Source organism: Piliocolobus tephrosceles, chromosome 6 (assembly GCF_002776525.5).
Source record: "Piliocolobus tephrosceles isolate RC106 chromosome 6, ASM277652v3, whole genome shotgun sequence".
NCBI classification, from domain to species: domain Eukaryota; kingdom Metazoa; phylum Chordata; class Mammalia; order Primates; family Cercopithecidae; genus Piliocolobus; species Piliocolobus tephrosceles.
The window spans coordinates 37,436,209-37,457,036 of record NC_045439.1 but is presented as its reverse complement, the minus strand read 5'-3'; the positions used below and the strand labels follow the sequence as shown (position 1 = coordinate 37,457,036).

At 39.3% G+C, this 20,828-nt stretch overlaps 1 protein-coding gene and 1 pseudogene across 6 annotated transcripts in view; one reads left to right on the top strand and one right to left on the bottom strand.

Annotated features, from left to right (window-relative positions):
* The window catches only part of DCAF5 (DDB1 and CUL4 associated factor 5), a 105,065-nt gene that overhangs the window by 24,653 nt on the left and 59,584 nt on the right, over positions 1–20,828 (bottom strand). For 5 of the 6 annotated variants that reach the window (XM_023182634.2, XM_023182643.2, XM_023182661.1 and 2 more), the window contains exons 6-7: positions 19,405–19,618; positions 3,104–3,170 (exon numbers count right to left, since the gene is read on the bottom strand). In XM_023182634.2, the coding sequence (XP_023038402.1) occupies positions 3,104–3,170; positions 19,405–19,618 (281 nt within the window). Of the gene's footprint in view, positions 1–3,103; positions 3,171–17,186; positions 18,892–19,404; positions 19,619–20,828 lie in introns of those variants that run through there. The other variant, XM_023182682.3, reaches the window with a different exon arrangement.
* Positions 11,096–13,081, top strand: LOC111520147 (annotated as a pseudogene).

The window sequence follows — 20,828 nt, the reverse complement described above, 5'->3', positions numbered from 1 at the left end:
GCAAAGGTAGAGAAAGGGACTGCTGTGCTTTTAAAAAATAAGCTTTATAATATTATTTGATTTAAAAATTATATAGCTCTATTGCTTTGATTAAAAAAGTATTTAATTACAAAAATAGTGGAGGTAATAAAAAAGAACAAGAAGGAAGAATAGAAAGAAAAAGAGAAGATCCATGAATATGAAAAAATAAAAGAGACCAGGCACAGTGATGCGCACCTGTAGTCCCAGATACTTGGGAGGCTTAGGCAGGAGGAGTGCTTCAGCCCAGGAGCTCAAGGCTGTATGTAGTATACTATGATTGTGCCTGTGAATAGCCACTGCACTCCAGCCTGGGCAACATAGTGAGACCCTGACTTTTTTTTTTTTTTTTAAAGAGAGAAAAGAAAAAAAATGTGGGTGGGATCTGTCAGAATAGTGGCAGAAGGGCTGAATCCCCAAATGAGTCAAGACATGCAAAAAATAATCTTAAAAGATACTTTAGACACATACAGAGCAAGATGATGATCAAAGAGACAGACTTGCTGTGACTGATGATGTGAGCTGAAGAGCGATACAAAGAAAACAAACCCTCAATTACAGTTAGTGAATCCAACAACAGGGATAGTCATAAGGTCTTGTCCTTGTGCACAAAGAAGCCCAAGTACCAAGTAAAGGATGGGGATGCAGAACCAACCACAGCCCATGTGGAAAGTATTAATAGATCATGGGTTCTGTGGCCTTTAAAAAAGCTTATGTGACACTGGGTGTACTTTCTGAAACACTGCATAGTGCACTTTAGAATAAAGCAGCCAAAGATTCTTATCTGGCCTGGTCAGACTAAATCTGCTAGATGTATTCTGTTAATCCATAAACAGGGGTAGAACAAATTCAGGAGAGAAAATCAGTACAGCAGAGGAATTGACATAATTATTTTTTAAGGAACTACTAACTAAACTTAGGGGTACTATCTCTGGAGAACATCTACAAGGTGACATGAGAACTTCCTTATAAGAAGGGCAAGGGACACTAGGGATGCATGTGCACAGAGAAAAGTGAGAACATAGTGAGAAGGTGGCCAAGGAGAGAGACATTGAGAGAAATCAAACCGGCCAGCACCTTGATGGTGGACTTCTAGCCTGCAGAACTGTGAGAAAATAAATTTCTGTTAAGCCACCCAGTCTGTGATACTTTGTTACTGCAGCTCTGGCAGACTAGACGGTCCATATCCTAAATCAGTAAAGAAAGCAGCAGGGGGCCAGCCACAGTGGCTCATGCCATATACTTCCAGCACTTTGGGAAGCCAAGGTGGGACGATCACTTAAGCCCAGAGTTTGAGGCTACAGTGAACCAAAGTCATGCCACTCCACTCCAGCCTGAGCAAGAAAGTGAGACCCTATCTCTTACAAAAAAAAAAAAAAAAAAAGAAAAAGAAAGCAGCAGGGAGAAGAAGAAAACCTATGATACTATTGCTAATTCTTTCCTATTTTCAGACTTGAAAAAGATTCCAGAGAATAGTCCTGGGGAGAAGAAGGATTATCCTCATTCTATTTTTAAAGTCATACTAACTTAATAATTAAAAGCTTTCCAAGATCAGGTAAAAGATACAATTAAACCCAAAGATTACTTCTCAACCAATCAAACTAGGATTTACAGGGGTGAGAGACTTGTATCTACAACTACCTCAAGTGCTAGAACTTCACTTTTTGTTCAGGTAGACTACTGCTGTTCCATTTGCTTGTGCTTCAAAGGTAAGCTGTTTCACTCATGCTTTCTAAATTCTAGAAGGGGAAAAGCCCTTTTGTAACTTGTTTAGTAACTAGACCGCAGCAAATGTTGAGTTATGCCAAAAGTGGGCCTCAACAGGTTTTGAAAGGCAGATATTTGGTAAGAATATTGTTAATTCAGCAATAGCCAAGAACTTCCCTAAACTCTGAGCACTACTATAGACATGTTTTGTGTAATATACTGGGCATAGTACTCTAATTTTCCTAAAGGCCATTTTTCAGCTTAATGTCATGTATCATCTGGAACAGATGGCTACATTGAGCTGTTTGAGTATTAAAAACAGACATTTTTCTACCATTAGGTAACACTCATTGAACACACGAAGACACTATTATCAAGAATGAAGATTAAGAAACAAACCATCCTAAGAAAAAAAAGGTAAAACAAACAAACAAAAAAAAACAGCAAGTAAAAAGAACAAAGAGGTATGATCCACACTTTTGAAAGCTCAGATTGCTTAAATACAAATTTACGGAAAGCTGTAGGCTTTTTTCAGAATACAACTACAACAAATGCAGAAATATTTCTTCCTAATTTCTCTGACATCCTGGGTCAACAAAGCCCCAGGGAACATACCTGTCCATCAACAGAGAAAGCCTCCCTTTAGTTAACATGACCAGGGAGGACAAAGGAAAGAAAGAGCCCTACCAACTGTTGTAGAGTAATAAGCAAGAATATGAAGATGGATAATAAAAGCAAAGCATGTAAAAGCAAGACAAAAACATTCCAGGTGTGGGCTGGGCGTGGTGGCTCACACTTGTAATTCCAACACTTTGGGAGGCTGAGGCGGGGAGATCATCTGAGGTCAGGAGTTCGAGACCAGCCTGGCCAACACGGTGAAACCCTGTTTCTACTAAAAATACAAAAAATTAGCCGGTGTGGTGGTGTGCACCTGTAATCCCAGCTGCTCAGAAGGCTGAGGCAGGAGAGTCACTTGAACCTCGGAGGCAGAGGTTGCAGTGAGCTGAGATACCACCAATGCACTCCGGCCTGGGCAACAAGAGAGAAACTCCATCTCAAAAAAAAAAAAAAAAATCCAGGTGTGAAATAGGAGGAGATTGGAAATAAAGGACATAAAGGAGTTCTATGAAGTCTGAAGAAAGGTTCTTAGGAGGAAAAAAAAAAAATCTAAGCATCATTTATGTCAGATAAAGCTATGTCTGAGGGATATAGTTTAATCTGGTTTATAATTTTTATTTTTAAATTTCCTTTGGTCACAGCTTATGCCAGAAGAGAAGTGTTGTCCTCTACTGCTAACGATCTGTCTCCTCAGGGCACAGCATACCAAAGGTCAACAGGGCCAGCAATAGCAGTATGTTCATGTGAAGGATATACTCACCTGCTTCTGGATCTGCCGGAATTCTCCACATGTACAGGTTGAAGTCATCAGAGCCTGAAAGGATATACTGTTGGAACAAAAAAAATATAGATAACATTATATATTATAACATAGAATAAATACAATATATAATATAATAATAAACATATTAATTTTTTTTGCGATGGAGTCTTGCTCTGTTGTCCAGACTGGAATGCAGTGGTGCAATCTCAGCTCACTGCAACATCCGGCTCCTGGGCTCAAGTGATTCTCCTGCCTCAACCTCCTGAGTAGCTGGGACTACAGGTGCGTGCCACCACGCCCAGCTAATTTTTTGTATTTTTCAGTAAAGATGGGGTTTCACCATGTTGACCAGGCTGGTCTCAAACTCCTGACCTCAGGTGATCTGCCCACCTTGGCCTCCCAAAGTGCTGGGATTACAGGTGTGAGTCACCACAATTGGCCTAAACATATTGATTTTTAATATATCTATCTGTACAGAGATTTCCTTTAAATAAACAACATAAATGGGCATATATTTATAAGGCACCACACAGCAAACACCCTCTTAAAAATACCTGCAAATCAAAAGTCATGTTAGCTAAACTCAGCAACAAGAAAAAAATGACCTAATTCAAAAAGGGGCAAATTAGATAGTTCTCCAAAGAAATATACAAATGGCTAGTAAGTATATGAAAAGATGCTCAACATCACTAATAATTAGAAAAATGCAAATCAAAACCACAATGAAATACTATTTCACACCCATTAGGATGACTAGTACCAAAAAAAAAAAAAAAAAAGACAAGTATTGGCAAGGATGTGGAGAAAGTGGGAACTCTTGTGCATTGCTGGTAGGAATGAGTAACAGTGCAGCTACTGTGGAAAACAATATGGCAATTCCTCAACAAGTTAAATATAGAACTACCATATAATGCAGCAATTACAATCCTAGGTATATATCCAAGAATTGAAAGCAGGGACTCTAAGAGATATCTGTATACCCATTTTCATAGCAGCATTATTCATAATAGCCAAAAGGTGGAAACAACCCAAGGGTCTACTGACAGACAAATGGATAAACAAAATGTGGTAATACATACAACGGAATATTATTCAGCCTTTAAAAGGAAGGAAATTCCGACACATGCTACAACAGGGATAAACCGTGACATTATACTAAATGAAATAAGGCAGAAACAAAAAGACAGATACTGTATGACTCCACTTATATGAGGCACTGAGAGTAGTAAAATTCACAGAAAGAGCAAGTGGTTGCCAGGGGCTGGGAGGAGGGAGAATGAAGAGTTATTGTTTGTTGGGGAGTTTCAGTCTGGGATAATGAAGAAGTTCTGAAGGTGGATAGTGGTGATGGCTGCACAGCAATGTGATTATACTTAATGCCACTGAACTGTGGATTTCTAAATGGTTAAAATGGTAAATCTCATGTTATGTATATTTTACCACAATTTAAAAAAATTTTAATGCAGAATGTAAAAACTAGGAGCTTCCCAGAGATCTTTTACATAAGGCCAAGTATCCTGAACTTCTCTACTGCCAGCTGATACCTTTGAGCAGGAAGCCATCACCAACATAGCATGAATTAGTGCCTGGGCATAAGCAGTGGTCTTTTATGTGGCAGCTCCAAACTGCTTGATCTCAAAAAGGACACTGTACCAGATCAACTCTAATGTGAACTCATAAAAGCATTGTCTAACATTGCCTAATAGCAATCAGAGAGTGATTCTGAGAGTTCATTTATTTCCAAAGATTAACATAAGTGTTTTACTTTAAGTTGAGGTCAGCATTACTTCTTCCTGTCTTTTGCCCCCATCTGCTCATTTCCCTGAAAAAGAAAGGCCTATAGGCTGTTTTCCTTTTGTGTGTGTGTGTATGTGACAGCGTCTTGCTGTGCTGCCCATGCTAGAGGGCAGTGGCATGATCATGGCTCACTGCAGTCTCGACTTCCTGGGCTCAAGTGATCCTCCCGCCTCAGCCTCCGCAGTAGATGGATAACAGGCACGCACCACAACACGTAGCCTATTTATTCATTTGTTTATTTTTGAGACAGGGTCTCGCTCTGTCACCCAGGCTGGAGTGCAGTGGCACAATCATTGCTCATTGCAGCCTTGACTCCTAGGCTCAAATGATTGTCCTGCCTTAGCCTCCTGAGTAGCTGGGACTACAGGCAGGCACCACCACACCCAGCTAATATTTTGTGGAGACAGGGGTCTCACTTTCATTGCCCAAGCTGGTCTCAAACTTCTGGGCTCAAGTGATCCTCCTGCCTCAGCCTCCCAATGTGTCGGGATTATAGGCATAGGCTACAGTGCCTGGCCAGGTCTAGAGTTTTCTAAAGAAAATGTCATACTTGAAAATGACATCAAACAATCCTCAAAAAGTGTAAGTCCAACATATACACAACCTCCTGCCTAACATAAATTACTAAATACTGTGCAATCATTTAAAATCAATTTCCTAGCCTTCAAAACACTTGTAGGAACATGAGAAAAAAGGCAAAGACAGGTAGGTTTAAAGATGAAGAAAATGCTGTCTATAGGGATTAGGTAATAAGGGCACAGTGGAAAAAGCAGTAGGCTCAGTTTCTTTATCTGCAAAATGAGAGAACTGGACTGGTGGCTCTGTGAGGCTCATTTAATTCTAAGATTCTATGATTACTCTGTGAAGAAATGTTGGAAGCTGGATTAGACCCAAAAAGTCCCTAAGCTGCCAGCCCAAGTGATTTGATAAGTCACTCCACAAACATGCTCAAGACAAGGAAACTCATAAGGCTAATCTTGTTAAACTTTAATTTAAAAGTTTCCTAAACAACAACAACAATGAAAAAACATGATTTAAAAAATGAGCCAAGGACTTGAACAGACATTTCTCCAAAGAAGTAGAACATGGCCATATACAAATGGCCAATAAGCACATGAAAAGATGTTCAACATCACCGATCATCAGGGAAATGCAAATCAAAACAATGAGATACCACCTCATACCCATTAGAATGGTTACTATCAAAAACAAAACAAAGACCCACAAAATAGTTCCCCCCAAAAATAAAGATAGATTTATCATATGATCCAGCAATTCCAATTCTGGGTATATGTCCAAAAGTACTGAAAACAAAATTAGGGATACCTGCAACCTATGTTCATAGCAGCACTGTTTACAATGGCCAAGAGGTGGAATCATCCCCTATGTGTCCATCAACATCATTCAGCCTTAACAAGGAAGGAAATTCTGACACATGCTACAACATGGATCAACTCTGAGGACATCACATCATGCTAACTGAAACAAGCCAGTCACAAAAAGACAAATACTATATGATCCTACTACACTAGTCATGAAAATTCAGACACAAAGTAGAATGGTGGTTGCCAGGGCCTAGTGGGAGGGGAAATGGGGAGTTGATATCTAGTGGGCACAGAGTTTCAGTTTGAGATGAAGAAGTTCTAGAGATGGATGGTGGTGGTGGTTACACAACAATGTAAATGTATATATTTAATGTACACTTTTTTTTTTTTTTGAGACAGAGTTTCTGCTGCCCAGGCTGGAGTACAGTGGTACAACCTCGGCTCACTGCAACCTTCACCTCCCGGATTCAAGCGATTCTCATGCCTCAGCCTCCCCAGCAGCTGGGACTACAGGCAGGCGCCACCATTTCCTGTTACTTGTTACGTGTTTAAAAAAGGCTATGAACTTCACGTGGAATTCCTGCTACCCTGCCCCCCATACCACTGCAAACTAAACAAACAAAAAATAATATTTAAAAAGACTGAGCCCAGTGGGCTTATCAGGGGTTTTACTATTTCATTGTGAAGCATCAGTGCTTTCCTATTTGTTCAGCTATTCACCAGGACAAAGCCATGAGAAGGGAAAACGGGATTCCCAGACAGAATGCTGACTCAGAAGACTGCCTTAGAAGGAAGAAAACTCTCCCAGAGTTAAGGCCTGTTGGGTTTAATATGACAGCTCCTAAAATATGCAGAAAATGCATAAAATGTACAGGCTTCCTCTTAGGGATAAAGGCAACTCCTGACCTCTCTTCCTCTTGGAATTGTTCTTCCACCCACCACAAGAGAACAGCTCGGGATGATTTTTAAGGGGGCGCGTCTTGCCTCACTGCCATCTAGCGAGGGCATTTGAGTGTTCACACACTCTGGAATCACAAAACTGTCCTGTGGAATTCATTATGGCATTTCACGGTTGTCTGCTGGATGCCTTCTAGCATTAAAAGTTGGCTGCCTGGGTACTGCTGACTATAAGGACAGAAATAAAAGTGAGGTCATTCCTTTATTCATTAAACAAATATTTATTGAATGTCTAATACATGTTAGGCATTGTTCCAGGGAAGGGAAGGCAGAGTTGATCAAAAGAGACCCTATTCCTGTCTCATGAAGCTTACATTCTATTGATGGGAGGGGGAAAATATTATAGACATATATAATATGGGGAGAGCAAAAAAAGTTAAACAAAAAAAAACATATATAATGTGTCCAGTGGTGACAAGTATTCTAGAGAAAAATTAAACAGCAGGTTAGCGCATATAGAGGGTGCTGGGGGTTGGTGTATTAGTTTCCGTTTTACAGAGGGTGGTCACAGAAGGCCTCTTTGATAAAACGGTATTTTGAATAGAGCCCTGAAGGAAATGAGGGAGCAAGTTATGTGGATATCTGGGAGAAGAGTATTCCAGGAGAGCGGACAGAGTTCTGGCTATTTTAAAATATAAGGCAGCCATTAAGAGCTCTTTTGTCTTTTTTTTTTTTTTAAGTTTTGTGGAAATAAAGATTATTTCAAGTGAGCTGAGAACAGAGATACATTTACTATCATAAGAGCAGCTAGAAACATTCCTGTCTTCTAAAGCTATGCTGAAAGGGTCATCCCCTCCCGGACTCAGGCTGTCTAGGGCCACCGAGTGGGGCCTTGCTGATGGTTAGTGCTTAAAAGGACCACCAGGACACTGCAGGTCTAGGTGGGCCATCTTACAAATATTTGCTGAAGGATATAAGGAAATATAAGCAAGAAAGCAAAGATCAAACAGTGCCGATGGCACTGTGTCACTACCAAAAGAAACAAACCCAAAGTACTTCATTATATTAAAACTTAAGAAACACAGTAATTATTTCAATTAACCAGAAAACTGGACTTCACCTCAAGAGGTGAAATTGGAGGCATAGGTTTTTCTCTCTGTGTTTTCTTTATCTTGATGATCTAATTTCAAACAGTACCTGCTCATTCTCACCCAGGAAATCTGGTGTTTGGGGTCTGAAGCTGACCTGGAGTAAAGTGCTTCTGGCCTAGATAACAGAAAGGCTCAGCAGCAGATACTTCTATATAAATAGGCAAGCTATAGAAACTTAATAGAAAAATTGGTTACCCCAAATTCCTGTTTCATATTTTTTATGACTTCACAACCAACGTTCATATTTCATACACTACTGTGAAAAAAACTAAAAATTACTATTCAACTTTGGAAAGGCAGAAACTAAATAAGGTGATAAGAAGTTTGTGGCCAAATGGGGACATGAATATGAAGAATTCATTGCCTTCTCTAAGTTATTTTTTTAACATCATTCTAAACATTGAGGGGAAAACCACAAATTAAAAACTCACTTCATGTTCTGCTTCTGTGCTAAAAAAAAAAAAAAAAGCAATAACAAATGTAAGAGGAAAAAAAAACAATAAGATTTAAAAGAATATAAGAGAAAAGAAAAAAAAAAAAACGAAACTCACTTCACAGAGCCTTTTATCTTATATTCTATTGAGAAGAACAGGGCGGGGCTCCAAGAGGAAGAAAGAATGTTTTAGATACTTCATTATCTAGGCAACAAAGTCTCCATTTCCCAAAACACCCTGAGTTGAGGGGGAGGTAGGAGATCCACAGACTACAATTAGATCAGAGTGGAAGATATATTTAATTTTTGTTTGGTTTTGTGGGTAAGGCGGGAAATATCAATGCTAAAATGAACGTGAGTTGTTGTGTGGACACACATTATCCCTAATCCTTCCCAGCTGGCCACAAAGGTTAAAAGTTGGCCACATTATGATTCACCTCACTTTTCATTCATTCTGTGGTCCAAGAGGGCAAGCTATTTACTGATCTGAATGTTTACTGATCTAGACATTTTAAGTAGGGTTAACCTGAGGCCAGTGCATGGTGGGGTTTCAACCAATCCACTGTCAGTATGGAGATACTAACTTGCTCAAGCATAGGAACAGATCAACAATTCCCTCTCAATAGATTTCAGGAAGGAACCACCATCATGACTACCACCAAGAACAACATTGAAAAAGATTACTGATTGGTATCTGTCACTGTCTCACTGACCCAAATGTCCTCTGTCAATCCATTGACCTTTATAGAAAATGTGTGTGTGTGTGTATTTGTGTGTATGTGTGTGTTTGTGGTGCATGCTTACACAGGATTTGATCTTCTCCAACATCTGTTGATGACGAAGGAAACATATCAATCAGTTACTATTCATTGAGTACTGATCAATTTACCCAGTTCTCTCCAAAGGCTCCTTCCATAGTAATTGATTAATTATTCTTCAGTAAATGGCATGCCTGTCTAATTAGCTGTATTGACTAGCACAGAAAAACCAGATGGCTCGCTAGCCTAGATCGGTAACATCACAGAGACTGCTATTTAAATTTAAATCAAACATAGTTCTTATTTTCCCCTGACCTTCTGTCAGAAGGGGAAAAACAATGTGATTGAAAACTCTGTGATATGCTCTCTAGATGACTATTTCCAGAAAAAGGTTTGCTAACTGGCATATACCTTTGATCATACCATTTATAACCAGTACTTGCCACAAATACAAAGCAATCAGAGCAAATTTTCTTTGGAAACGGGCAAAGCCATAGATTTATTTTATTTGTGGTAAGAGAAATTTCATTGCCTCCCAATAAAAGCATACAAATATGCATACCCATAAGATTAACACTATTTTTGCATGTGAAGTTACATTATTCTTGCTTCTTTGAGCCATTTGCCATTTCAGCTCCATTAGGCTTCTGGAATCTTTCAGTTTATTAAAATAACCAACCTTTATGGGTTCTGCATAGAAAAAATTCTATTAATAAAGGAATATTCCATAAAGGTAGCCAATAACAGTCAAATAATCAGCAGAAAAGAAAAAAAATGCTGTAAATTACCAACAGGTGGTTATAACAAAGTGGCCAGAAACATGAATCTTTATTTGGCCAACCATTTTGGAAACCTGAGCAAGATGAGGGGCCATTAACCATTGGCCCCCTTCCATGGGCTTCAGTTTTTATGTGAGGACTGGGGAGTGAGGAGATGGTAGCACTCACTTCAGTCCATATATGAGTATTTATACTCTTCATTCAAGAAAAGGTGTCCCAGCATTCTGAGGAAGTAACATTATTTTCTTTTTTCTCCAAAGCTTGAAGATACCTCAAAAAGAGGCAAAGCTCTTCTACTAAAAGTAAAATCTCTACGGAGGATGAGACAGGTTATACTCTGTTCCTCTTCATTAACATCTACCAAGGATTTCCTAGTGGGGCCCAGACTCTTAGCCAGGAGCCATGCATTAAAGAACTGCCATGTCCTGTCACCAGATCACATCAATTCCACTTGTTCCTAAGAAGAATCCAGGTCACCTTGTGTTCCTGAACGATTATAAATCAGACCATACCTAGCAGGCCTCATATACTCCAAAACCTTTTAAGCTTCTAAGTTCTAAAGTTGCATCAGTAAATGGACTAAAAGACAACATAACCCAAAGGTAAAAATCTTAATCCAGGATTGATAATACCTGAGCCTTTAGGTTTCAAGAGTTCCATAAACACTTTATTATTATATGGAAAACAACGTAGATGTACATTTTTCTGAGATGACTGTTTATAGTTTTTAGAGTTTTAAAAAGGTACAGGATTCAAAAAGAGTTACAAATGGCTGATTTAATAAAGTTGTATTCTGGAACTGAGTAGCTGTACTGTGTAGCACCATGGTCTAGACACTACTTGGACAGCATGTCTCACCTGCCGATGAAACTCCTACGCAAGAAGATCGAGAAGCGGAAATTCAAATTGCGGCAGCGGAACCTAAAGTTTCAGGGGGCCTCAAATCTGACCCTGTCAGAAACTCAAAATAGAGATGTGTCTGAAGAAACAATAGGAGGTGGAAAGGTTAAAAAATCAAAACATTCTATGAACTTGGGCTTATCAGATGCTCAAAATGGAGACGTATCTCAAGAAGCAGTGGAAAATATAAAAGTTAAAACATCTCCCCTGAAATCCACTGTATTAACCAATGGAGAAGCAACAATGCAGTCTCCTAATTCAGAATCAAAAAGGAAAAAGAGAAAAATGGTGAATGATGCTGGACCTGATACAAAAAAAGCAAAAACTGAAAACAAAGGGGAATCTGAAGAAGAAAGTGCCAAGACTCCTAAAGAAACAGAAAATAATGTGGAGAAGCCAGATAATGATGAAGATGACAGTGAGGTGCCCAGTCTGCCCCGGGACTGACAGGAGCTTTTGAGGACACTTCATTTGCTTCTCTATGTAATCTTGTCAATGAAAATACTCTGAAGGCAATAAAAGAAATGGGTTTTACAAACATGACTGAAATTCAGCATAAAAGTATCAGACCACTTCTGGAAGGCATGGATCTTCTTGCAGCTACAAAAACCGTCGGTGGTAAATCCCCGGCTTTTCCCATCCCTGCGGCTGAACTCATTGTTAAATTTAAGTTCATGCCCAGGAATGGAACAGAGGTCCTTATTCTCTCACCTACTAGAGAACTAGTTATGCAAACTTTTGGTGTTCTTAAGGAGCTAATGACTTACCACGTGCATACCTATGGGTTGATAATGGGTGGCAGTAACAGACGTGCTGAAGCATAGAAACTTGCTAATGGGATCAACATCATTGTGGTCACACCAGGCCATCTGCTGGACCATATGCGGAATATCCCAGGGTTTACGTATAAAAATCTGAAGTGTCTGGTCATCGATGAAACTGATCGTATCTTGGATGTTGAGTTTGAAGAGGAATTAAAGCAAATTATTAAACTTTTGCCAACACGTAGACAGACGATGCTCTTTTCTGCCACCCAAACTCAAAAAGTTGAATGCCTGGCAAGGATTTCTCTGAAAAAGGAGCCATTGTATGTTGGTGTTGATAATACAGCTAATGCAACAGTGGATGGTCTTGAGCAGGGATATGTTGTTTGTCCTTCTGAAAAGAGATTCCTTCTGCTCTTTACATTCCTTAAGAACCAAAAAAAAATAAGCTGATGGCCTTCTTTTCATCTTGTATGTCCGTGAAATACCACTATGAGTTGCTGAACTACAATGATTTGCCCATCTTGGCCATTCATGGAAAGCAAAAGCAAAATAAGCATACAACCACATTCTTCCAGTTCTGCAATGCAGATTCGGGAACACTATTGTGTACAGATGTGGCAGCAAGAGGACTGGACATTACTGAAGTCGACTGGATTGTTCAGTATGACCCTCCAGATGACCCTAAGGAATAATATTCACCATGTGGGTAGAACAGCCAGAGGCCTAAATGGGAGACGGCATGCCTTGCTCATTTTGCAACCAGAAGAATTGGGTTTTCTTCACTACTTGAAACAATCCAAGGTTCTGTCAAGTGAATTTGACTTTTCCTGGTCTAAAATTTCTGACATTCAGTCTTGGCTTGAAAAGAACTACTTTCTTCATAAGTCAGCCCAGGAAACATATAAATCATACATACAAGCCTACGATTCCCATTCTCTGAAACAGATCTTCAATGTTAATAACTTTAATTTGCCTTAATTTACTCTATCATTTGGTTTCAAGGTGCCTCCCTTTGCTGATCTGAATGTAAACAGCAATGAAGGCAAGCAGAAAAAGCGAGCAGGCAGTGGTGGATTTGGCTACCAGAAAACCAAGAAAAGTTGAGAAGTCCAAAATCTTTAAACACATTAGCAGGAAAGTATCCAACAGTAGGCAGTTCTCTCACTGAAGACATGCCTTTCTTTCATCTTGAATAACTTCGTCCTAAAATGATTCTTTTCCCCCCTTGATTTAATAGGATTTTTGTAGCCTTTAGAATTTGGACTTATCTAACAAGAGTATAAATTGACTTCGGTTGCAAGCACTGAGCACTGTTACTTCTATCAAGTTTCTCTTTTATTTTTGGTATATAAAACAGGCTTTAATTTTCATGGTTGCCCAATGGCAGAGTAAGGAATATCTGGTCTTTCTTGTGACAATATAATATTTTAATTTTAAATATCCCTCCCTCATACACACAAATGTATGTTACTGTTTTAATTATTTTTATACCTTTTAAAAAAAAGTTATATTCCCTCTACCTTCTCTTTACAAAACAGAAAGTCTGCCCTCTTTCTCAAAAAAAGTTTCCTAAAACATTCACTCTCTAAACAAGACATACAAGGAATTCTTCTGCCACATTCTGTGTTCAGTTCTTCCTCACCAGATCATATCATTGCTTGATCTCTATAACACAGCAGGCAGCATGCCCATGAGCAAGAGGGTACAGTCAAAAACAAGAAACTGAGTCTAGTCCTGGTTTTGCTAACAATTCAATTTGCCATTTCACACTACTGTCAGCCTCAGTTTCATGTGAAGATAAAACCTGTCCAATTGCACCCAAAGGTTGCTGGGAGCATTCAAATATAATAGTGGGCTGGGCGTTGTGGTTCATGCCTGTAGTCCCAGCACTTTGGGAGGCTGAGGCGGGTGGATCACTTGAGGTCAGGAGTTCGAGACCAGCCTGGCCAACATGGCGAAACCCCGTCTCTACTAAAAACACAAAAAATTAGCCAGGCATGGTGGCGCGTGCCTGGAATTCCATTTACTCCAGAGGCTGAGGCACGAGAATTGCTTGAACCTGGGAGGTGGAGGTTGCGGTGAGCCTAGATGGAGCCACTGCACTCCAGCCTGGGTGACAGAGCAAGATTCTGTCTAAAAACAAACAAACAACAACAAAAAATGTAACAGTGGATGTGAACATGCTTTACAAGGTAAAGAGCTAAAAATACGTAAGATATAAACGGCAAGGAGATGGAAAAAAAAAAAAAAGAGTAGCCTAAAATCACAACAAATCAAAGGATAGAAACCAAGGGTTGAATTTCCCTCATTAAAAGTACATCTTTATCTCAGATAAAGGAGAACATATGGCATGCCAGGCCCAAAAATGGGCTTAATCAGGGGTGCATGGAGTTATTAAAAAAAAAAAAAAAAAAAGGCACAGTTATAACTTTAGAGGGCCTCTCTGGCCTACAGAGTACTTACTGGTGCATTCCACACCTCGGCTATACCCATATAATATCAACACAGAGAGGTTGAGTGGTGATGTAATGTCTGAGGGAGGCCATTTATCCAAGGCCGTTTTGTTGGACTCATAGGGTACAAGTCAGCTCTTTCCTCCAGGGGATGGGACAAGATGATTTCATGATCACGATTTTTGGGGCCTTGCCATCTATCAAGTTCAAAAGACCAGCATAAGAGATCCTAGTGCTCAGGTACTCCAGTGCTCAGTCATTTCAAGAAAATCTTACTATACTTTCTCCTTTCGTGTACATCCTACTTTCAGCAAGATGTAGGGACTATTAGACCAGGAATCATATGAGACTAAAGCAAAAAATATTTTAAATGATCAAACTGTCCATTTCCAGGCAAACAAGCCTGCTAGCCTGAAAGACTTACTTACCAGAAGCCTCAGCCATTCTACTGGACTCACAATCTAGGACAAGAGCCATTTAAGGAATTGTGAAAGAGAAGGAACAGGAGCCAAGTGCTGTCTTATACGTGCATGCCAGAAAAGCCAGCAGGTAGAACACTGGCATTCTTTTTTAACCCTATTAAGAGACTGGCTCACTGAGTATGTAGAGAAGTGTGTGAAGCTTAGAAGACAGAATGTACCCAGTCAGGCTTCCAGGAGAAAACAAAACAAAAATCCAAGTAGGAAGTGAAAGCAAGAAGAACCTTTGGGCTCAGGCAGCCTCCAAGGAAAGGAATGTTGTTTTACTGCAAGATTCCCCACTATATTGCAAGACTAGAAGGTAGGCTTGCTTTAAAAAAAAATAAAAAATAAAAAATAAAAAATAAATAAATAAATAAAATAAAATAAAAAAATGTAAGCCTTTAGTTAAGGCTAATTGCTTCTGTTGATACCCACCCAGCCAACCTGATGTCACTATGGTCACCTGATCTGATGCTAGAAGTTATCAAACTTGAATAATTATAATACACTAGAAAGAAACAAACTATGTATTTGTAGCCAAAAGCGGGGGGAAGACAGATTGTATACAGGGCTTTGAGTGCAAATCTCAAAGAGGGTACCATCTGGCAATGTTATGTGAATGTATCTATCAGAGCATCAGGCACACAGTAAATGCTCAGTAAATATATGCTCTCATAATTTAAAAGATGGAGCGAGAAAAAAGACATGAAGTTAGGAAGCCTTCGGTAGGAAGCAGGAAAAAGGAACTTGTCTCGGTGAGTTAGTGACAGTCCATGGCACTAAACATGAGAAAAAACATCTTGCTGAATGAAGCACAAAGGTTTCAAACTGGTGGATCTACAGCAGAATAGGTATGGTGTACAGATTTGTTTCATCTATACAATAAAGTATGAATTTGTTGTAATATTTTAAAACCAAGAGACCTCACATAAAAATCCTTATTTCTGTCTTCTCTTGAAAAAAATCAGAGACCCTGGCAACAATGGGCTAAAGCTATGTAGAAGTTGACCCATTTACATGGGATGTGGGCTCTCCATAGTCCCCGCCACTCTTTAATATTTACTCCCAGCCCAATCCACTTATTTTTTGCTGCCTGTCTTGCTCCTGTCTGCAACAAGTTGTGATCATTTGTACAGTGAAAAGGTGTCTCTACTGAGAGCCCAAAAATCTGGGTTCTAGCCCTGGTTTGCCTACAAACTTGCATGTGTTGTGACTTGTGACCTCTCTGAGACTCAGTTTACTCATCTGTAAAAGAAAAGGTTTATACAAAATGATCTCTAATAGCTCTAAAATTAGAATTCATCTACGGGGTGGCAGTGAGCATTAGGGAGACACAAAGGAGGCCCAGATATTTCACACTTTATTCCACAAGTCTAATTTCTTGAAACATTAATTTTATTTTGAGATTAATGATAGTTTAAAAAGAAGTACACGTACTCTGAACAATATCTGGGTCCATCTGTATGGACTGAATAATCTCATAATTAAAAGCCAGATGACTGTCTCAGATAAATAGGATCTCTTACTGCTTTTCTTATCCACAGTCATTCCTATTATGGAAATTCTCAGATTCCTGTCTGGGATGGTTACCCAGCCTATGACTAAATGAAGAGTTCCAGAACACAGAGCCTCAGGCTGTGGGTGTTCTCAGAGCATACAGGAATGAGGTCAAATATAAAGCCCAATATAAGGAAAAGGCAGGCTTTGGAAATTGAAAGCAGAAAACAAGATTCTGTCTAGACTCATCAAACAATATACATGTCAGTCCCGCAGGTCATACTGTAACTGTGACAACTGCTGCCTTATCCCTGAGTGTGGAAAGTCAGAGTCTAAAAATCACCTTTGAGACATATTCTAGGACTGGGACAGTAAGACTGACCTCTTGTTCAACACTTGAAAAAACTGTAAGTTCAGCAGATTAGTTTCACTATAAATCCATTATTTAATTCATCTTCCTAATTGGATGAATTATTTAATTCATCCATCCTTCCAGGCCCCTGGAAGTTGAACAGGAAAAATCATACTTATCAATCCTGATTTACAGTTAGAGAAGACTTAGGCCCACAAAGCTAAATACCACACATTGAAAAAAGTATTCAAGATTTACTTCAACAAATTTTTATTGTGTTCTCACTGTGTGCCAGGATTTGGAGACAAGACAATGATGAATTAGCCGCATTTCTTAGTCCCTAAGGAGTCAACAAAAAAGCCAAGCATAAATCTCTGTATTTTATATACCTCTAACTATTTTAGGAATATGAACAGACATTTAAGACTAACTCTGTTAACTGATCCAAAGTTAGATTCAATGACTTTGCATCTTCTTTCAAGAAAAACCACTTACCCCAGCCAAAAAGAAGTCTTGTTTGTCAGAGAGAATAAAATAACCATAAACTCTTCCCACAGGACATAAGTCACAAATAATAAATTAGTCAAATCTAAATAGAGAAAAATCAAAAGCCATTCAATATTTTTATAATTACATACAAACTGAAAGGCAGAAACAATGATATATTTCATGTATATACTTAGGACTATCACAAAATACCTTCCGTGGCTCTGCCTATGACAATACCTGCCCCAGTGCCTCTGAGCAAAATGGGTAATTATAATCCAGATCACAGGTTCTCAACCAGGGGCAATTTCCCCCCAGGGGACAATGTCCGGAGACATTTTTGGTTGCCTGGAGAATAACTTAGGATGATATTACTGGCATCTAGTAGAGACAGGCTAGGGATACTGCTAACCATCTCATAATGCATAAGACAGCCCCACACAACAAAGAACTATCTAGCCAAAATGTTAACAATGATAAGGATGGGAAACCATGGTCTAGGTGCTTACATGTTGGCTAGAGGTCTTTGTTCTGGGTCTTCTAAGGTCCATGAAGACAGGCTTTGGCTGCTAAATACAACCTGAAGAAAATCACCTTTCCCTCAGCCTCTGGTTTCTGGAAATAAAGCCTAATAAACTATGAATATCCTCTTCACTGCATGCTCTATTATTCAACAAAACAAGAATTACATGCATAAGAAGTTGATAAAATATGGAAAATCAACAAAAGCAAAGAAGAAGGAAGGAAAAAAGGAAGAGAGGGAGAGATGTGATTGTCATTTCCACAGCCAGACAAAGCTAAATCAACCATTCTGCATATCTGTTCTATCGTGAGTCTGATCGCCTCTAGAAACTGTTTCTTCCCACCCAAGAAACAAATTCCCTGCAGTGCCATACAGGCACATACAAATTAAGTCATTCAGGTACTGTGGCCTCCCCAAGGAGACATCACTGAGGCCACCTAGTGGTCTCCAGTACGGATCTCAGCTAAGTAGGCCCTAAGACTCCAACATGCGTATAAATTCTTAATTTGGATATATGGTCTCTATTTATATAAAGAGGGGAAATCTCTAGTTCAGAAAACTTAAAAGAACATTCTCATCTATCTACACACAAGACAATTCAACAGGCATTTATTCGGTTCCTACTCCATCTACTAATCCTTAAACTATGACATTAGGAAGCCTCCAGCAACCCCTATCTAGGGAGAAAAATGCTAGCTTTTACTTCAAAAAGCAAGGTCTTGCCAGTTTCTCAAAGAAATTTTTCTTTTATGCCTCTTTTATATTTCTTTTATGCCAAAAATAGCTCTAAAGAGGTGGGGTACAACATATAAGAATTGTTAACTCAAAATTTGACATAGTTCATTGACCCAAAGATAAGAACACTAAGCATTAGCAAGAGACTAAGGTTTTTCTTTTTCCCAATCTATACGTGAAGTAGCAATAAGATTTGTTGTGCTTGAGAATAAAAAATCCTGTTTGTTTATTTGATCAATCTTTCCTTAGATTTGTCTTTCTTCGCATTTGTCTTTCCTTGGCTTGTTACCCAGACCAGCCCAACTGGTCACTGACAATTCAGAACTTCTATGGCCAAGACAGAAAGGTGCAAGAATGCCAAGTGTATTCTTAAACTGCCAGCTTTGAGTCAACATCAGCATCTCCATTCCTAGTGAGACTGAGAAAAGGCTGGAAATTCACAGCTTGGGCTCTCCATTTCCAGTTGTGATGCTGGCAGTAAAAAGAAAAAGAGTCAGCATCTGGCTCCCTCTCAAACAAAGCTGCTTACCCCATTTCATCCAAGAAAAAGATGCCATCCCAAGAGGCCATTCAAGATACATGTCTTTTGGATGGTACTTAGGGTGTTTCATTCATCATTGTGTTTTATTGGTTTCTTTTTTTTAACGTCTCTCTCCCCAGCAGGCTAATTTTCCATGGATTCCCTCCTTTCTTCTGAAATGGCACATTCTTAGAATCTTAAAATCTGTTCACAAACTTGGCAGAGCTAGGTGGCTCAGAACCATATGGTGGCCAGCCTTGGTTTATGGTGTGTGCCTTGTATATACCCAGTGGCAGCCTTGATGAAGAAACTCACTATTATTAAGTCAGAACATCTCCAGGCACTCACTATTTCCCCTTAATTGTTTCTACCTGACATAATGCTAATGAGAAATAAAGACTTGTAGAAAGAACAATCAGAGAGAAAAGCATGAGTGTGAGATGCAGGAGGCAGACAGCACTTACCTGGTCACGATCTCCTGCAAAACAGCAGCTTTTCATGGTGCATGAATTGAAGTAACCCTGATTGTCAAACTGAAACACAGGCAGGCGGGAATGGATGTCATAGAGCACAGGGGGCAGGCGCCGCCTCAGGGCCAAGAGCTGGGTCCCGTTGCTGTTGAATCGTACACTCATGGCACTTTGGAGGGACAGGTTTCCACCATAGCGCAGGAGAGAACTGGAAGGCACAAGGCACAGAAATCAGGCATGAGATAGACCAGACAAAAGTCTGAAAAACACATTTGCCTAGGACCTCCTGTCAAGCTTGTACAGCTGAATTTCAGCAAAAGGATATTTCTATGCAGTGGCTAGAATAATGAGGGTAGCAACGCTTCCTTGGTTACTTTAAAACAATTTACTTCAATTGTCAGTTCTCTTTCTCAGTCTCCAAAAGATGAATCACCAGTAAATTTACAAGAAAAGGATAACAAAAACATCTTGAAAGAAGAGACATATTAAAATAATGACTTTGTTTACCCAAGCTAACTGCACAACTGAAAACATACTCGTCAAGACCCTGAGAAGTGGGTTGTATCCAGTCTAACTGGGTAGTCATGGACGGTGTTTAAGCAATATATTCATCCTTCATATTAGAGATACAAGAACCATCAGCAAAAACAATAGGCTGGGTGCAGTGGTTCATGCCTATAATCCCAGCACTTTGGGAGTCTGAGGCAGGAGGATCACTTGAGCCCAAGAGTTTGAGACCAGCCCTGGCAACATAATGAGACTTTGTCTCTACAAAAAAATAAAAAAATTAGCCAGGCATGGTGGCATGTGCCTGTAGTCCCAGCTGCTCAGGAGGCTGAGGAGGGAGTGTCACTTGAGCCTAGGGGGTTGAAGCTGCAGTGAGCCATGGTCACGCCACTGCACTCCAGCCTGGGTGAGAGAACAAGACCCTGTCTAAAAAAAATGAACAATAGAAACTTTATTGTTTATAATGGATAATTTTTCAATCATAATCATTTTATTACTTTATTTTGAATTTTTCATCTGTTCACGGAGAATTTTTATATTCTATATAGCATGATTAGAGAATAAGCATTAAAGACAATTCTTAAATTTAAATGTAGAGCAAGGAGTGCAACAATTAGAAAAGGAAAATGACTTGTTTTCCTTATAATTCCCCACAAATTGATATGTAGCGTTAAAACATACTTTGGTTAATACATAGAACTTCATTTATCTAGCTTCACTAAAGAGTACTATGTTCTAGTTCACCTAATATTCTTCCATAGTTTCATAAGATTCACATTTTTTATTTTTTATTTTTTTTTATTTTTTATTTTTTTTTTTGAGACGGAGTCTTGCTCTGTCGCCCAGGCTGGAGTGCAGTGGCCGCATCTCAGCTCACTGCAAGCTCCGCCTCCCGGGTTTACGCCATTCTC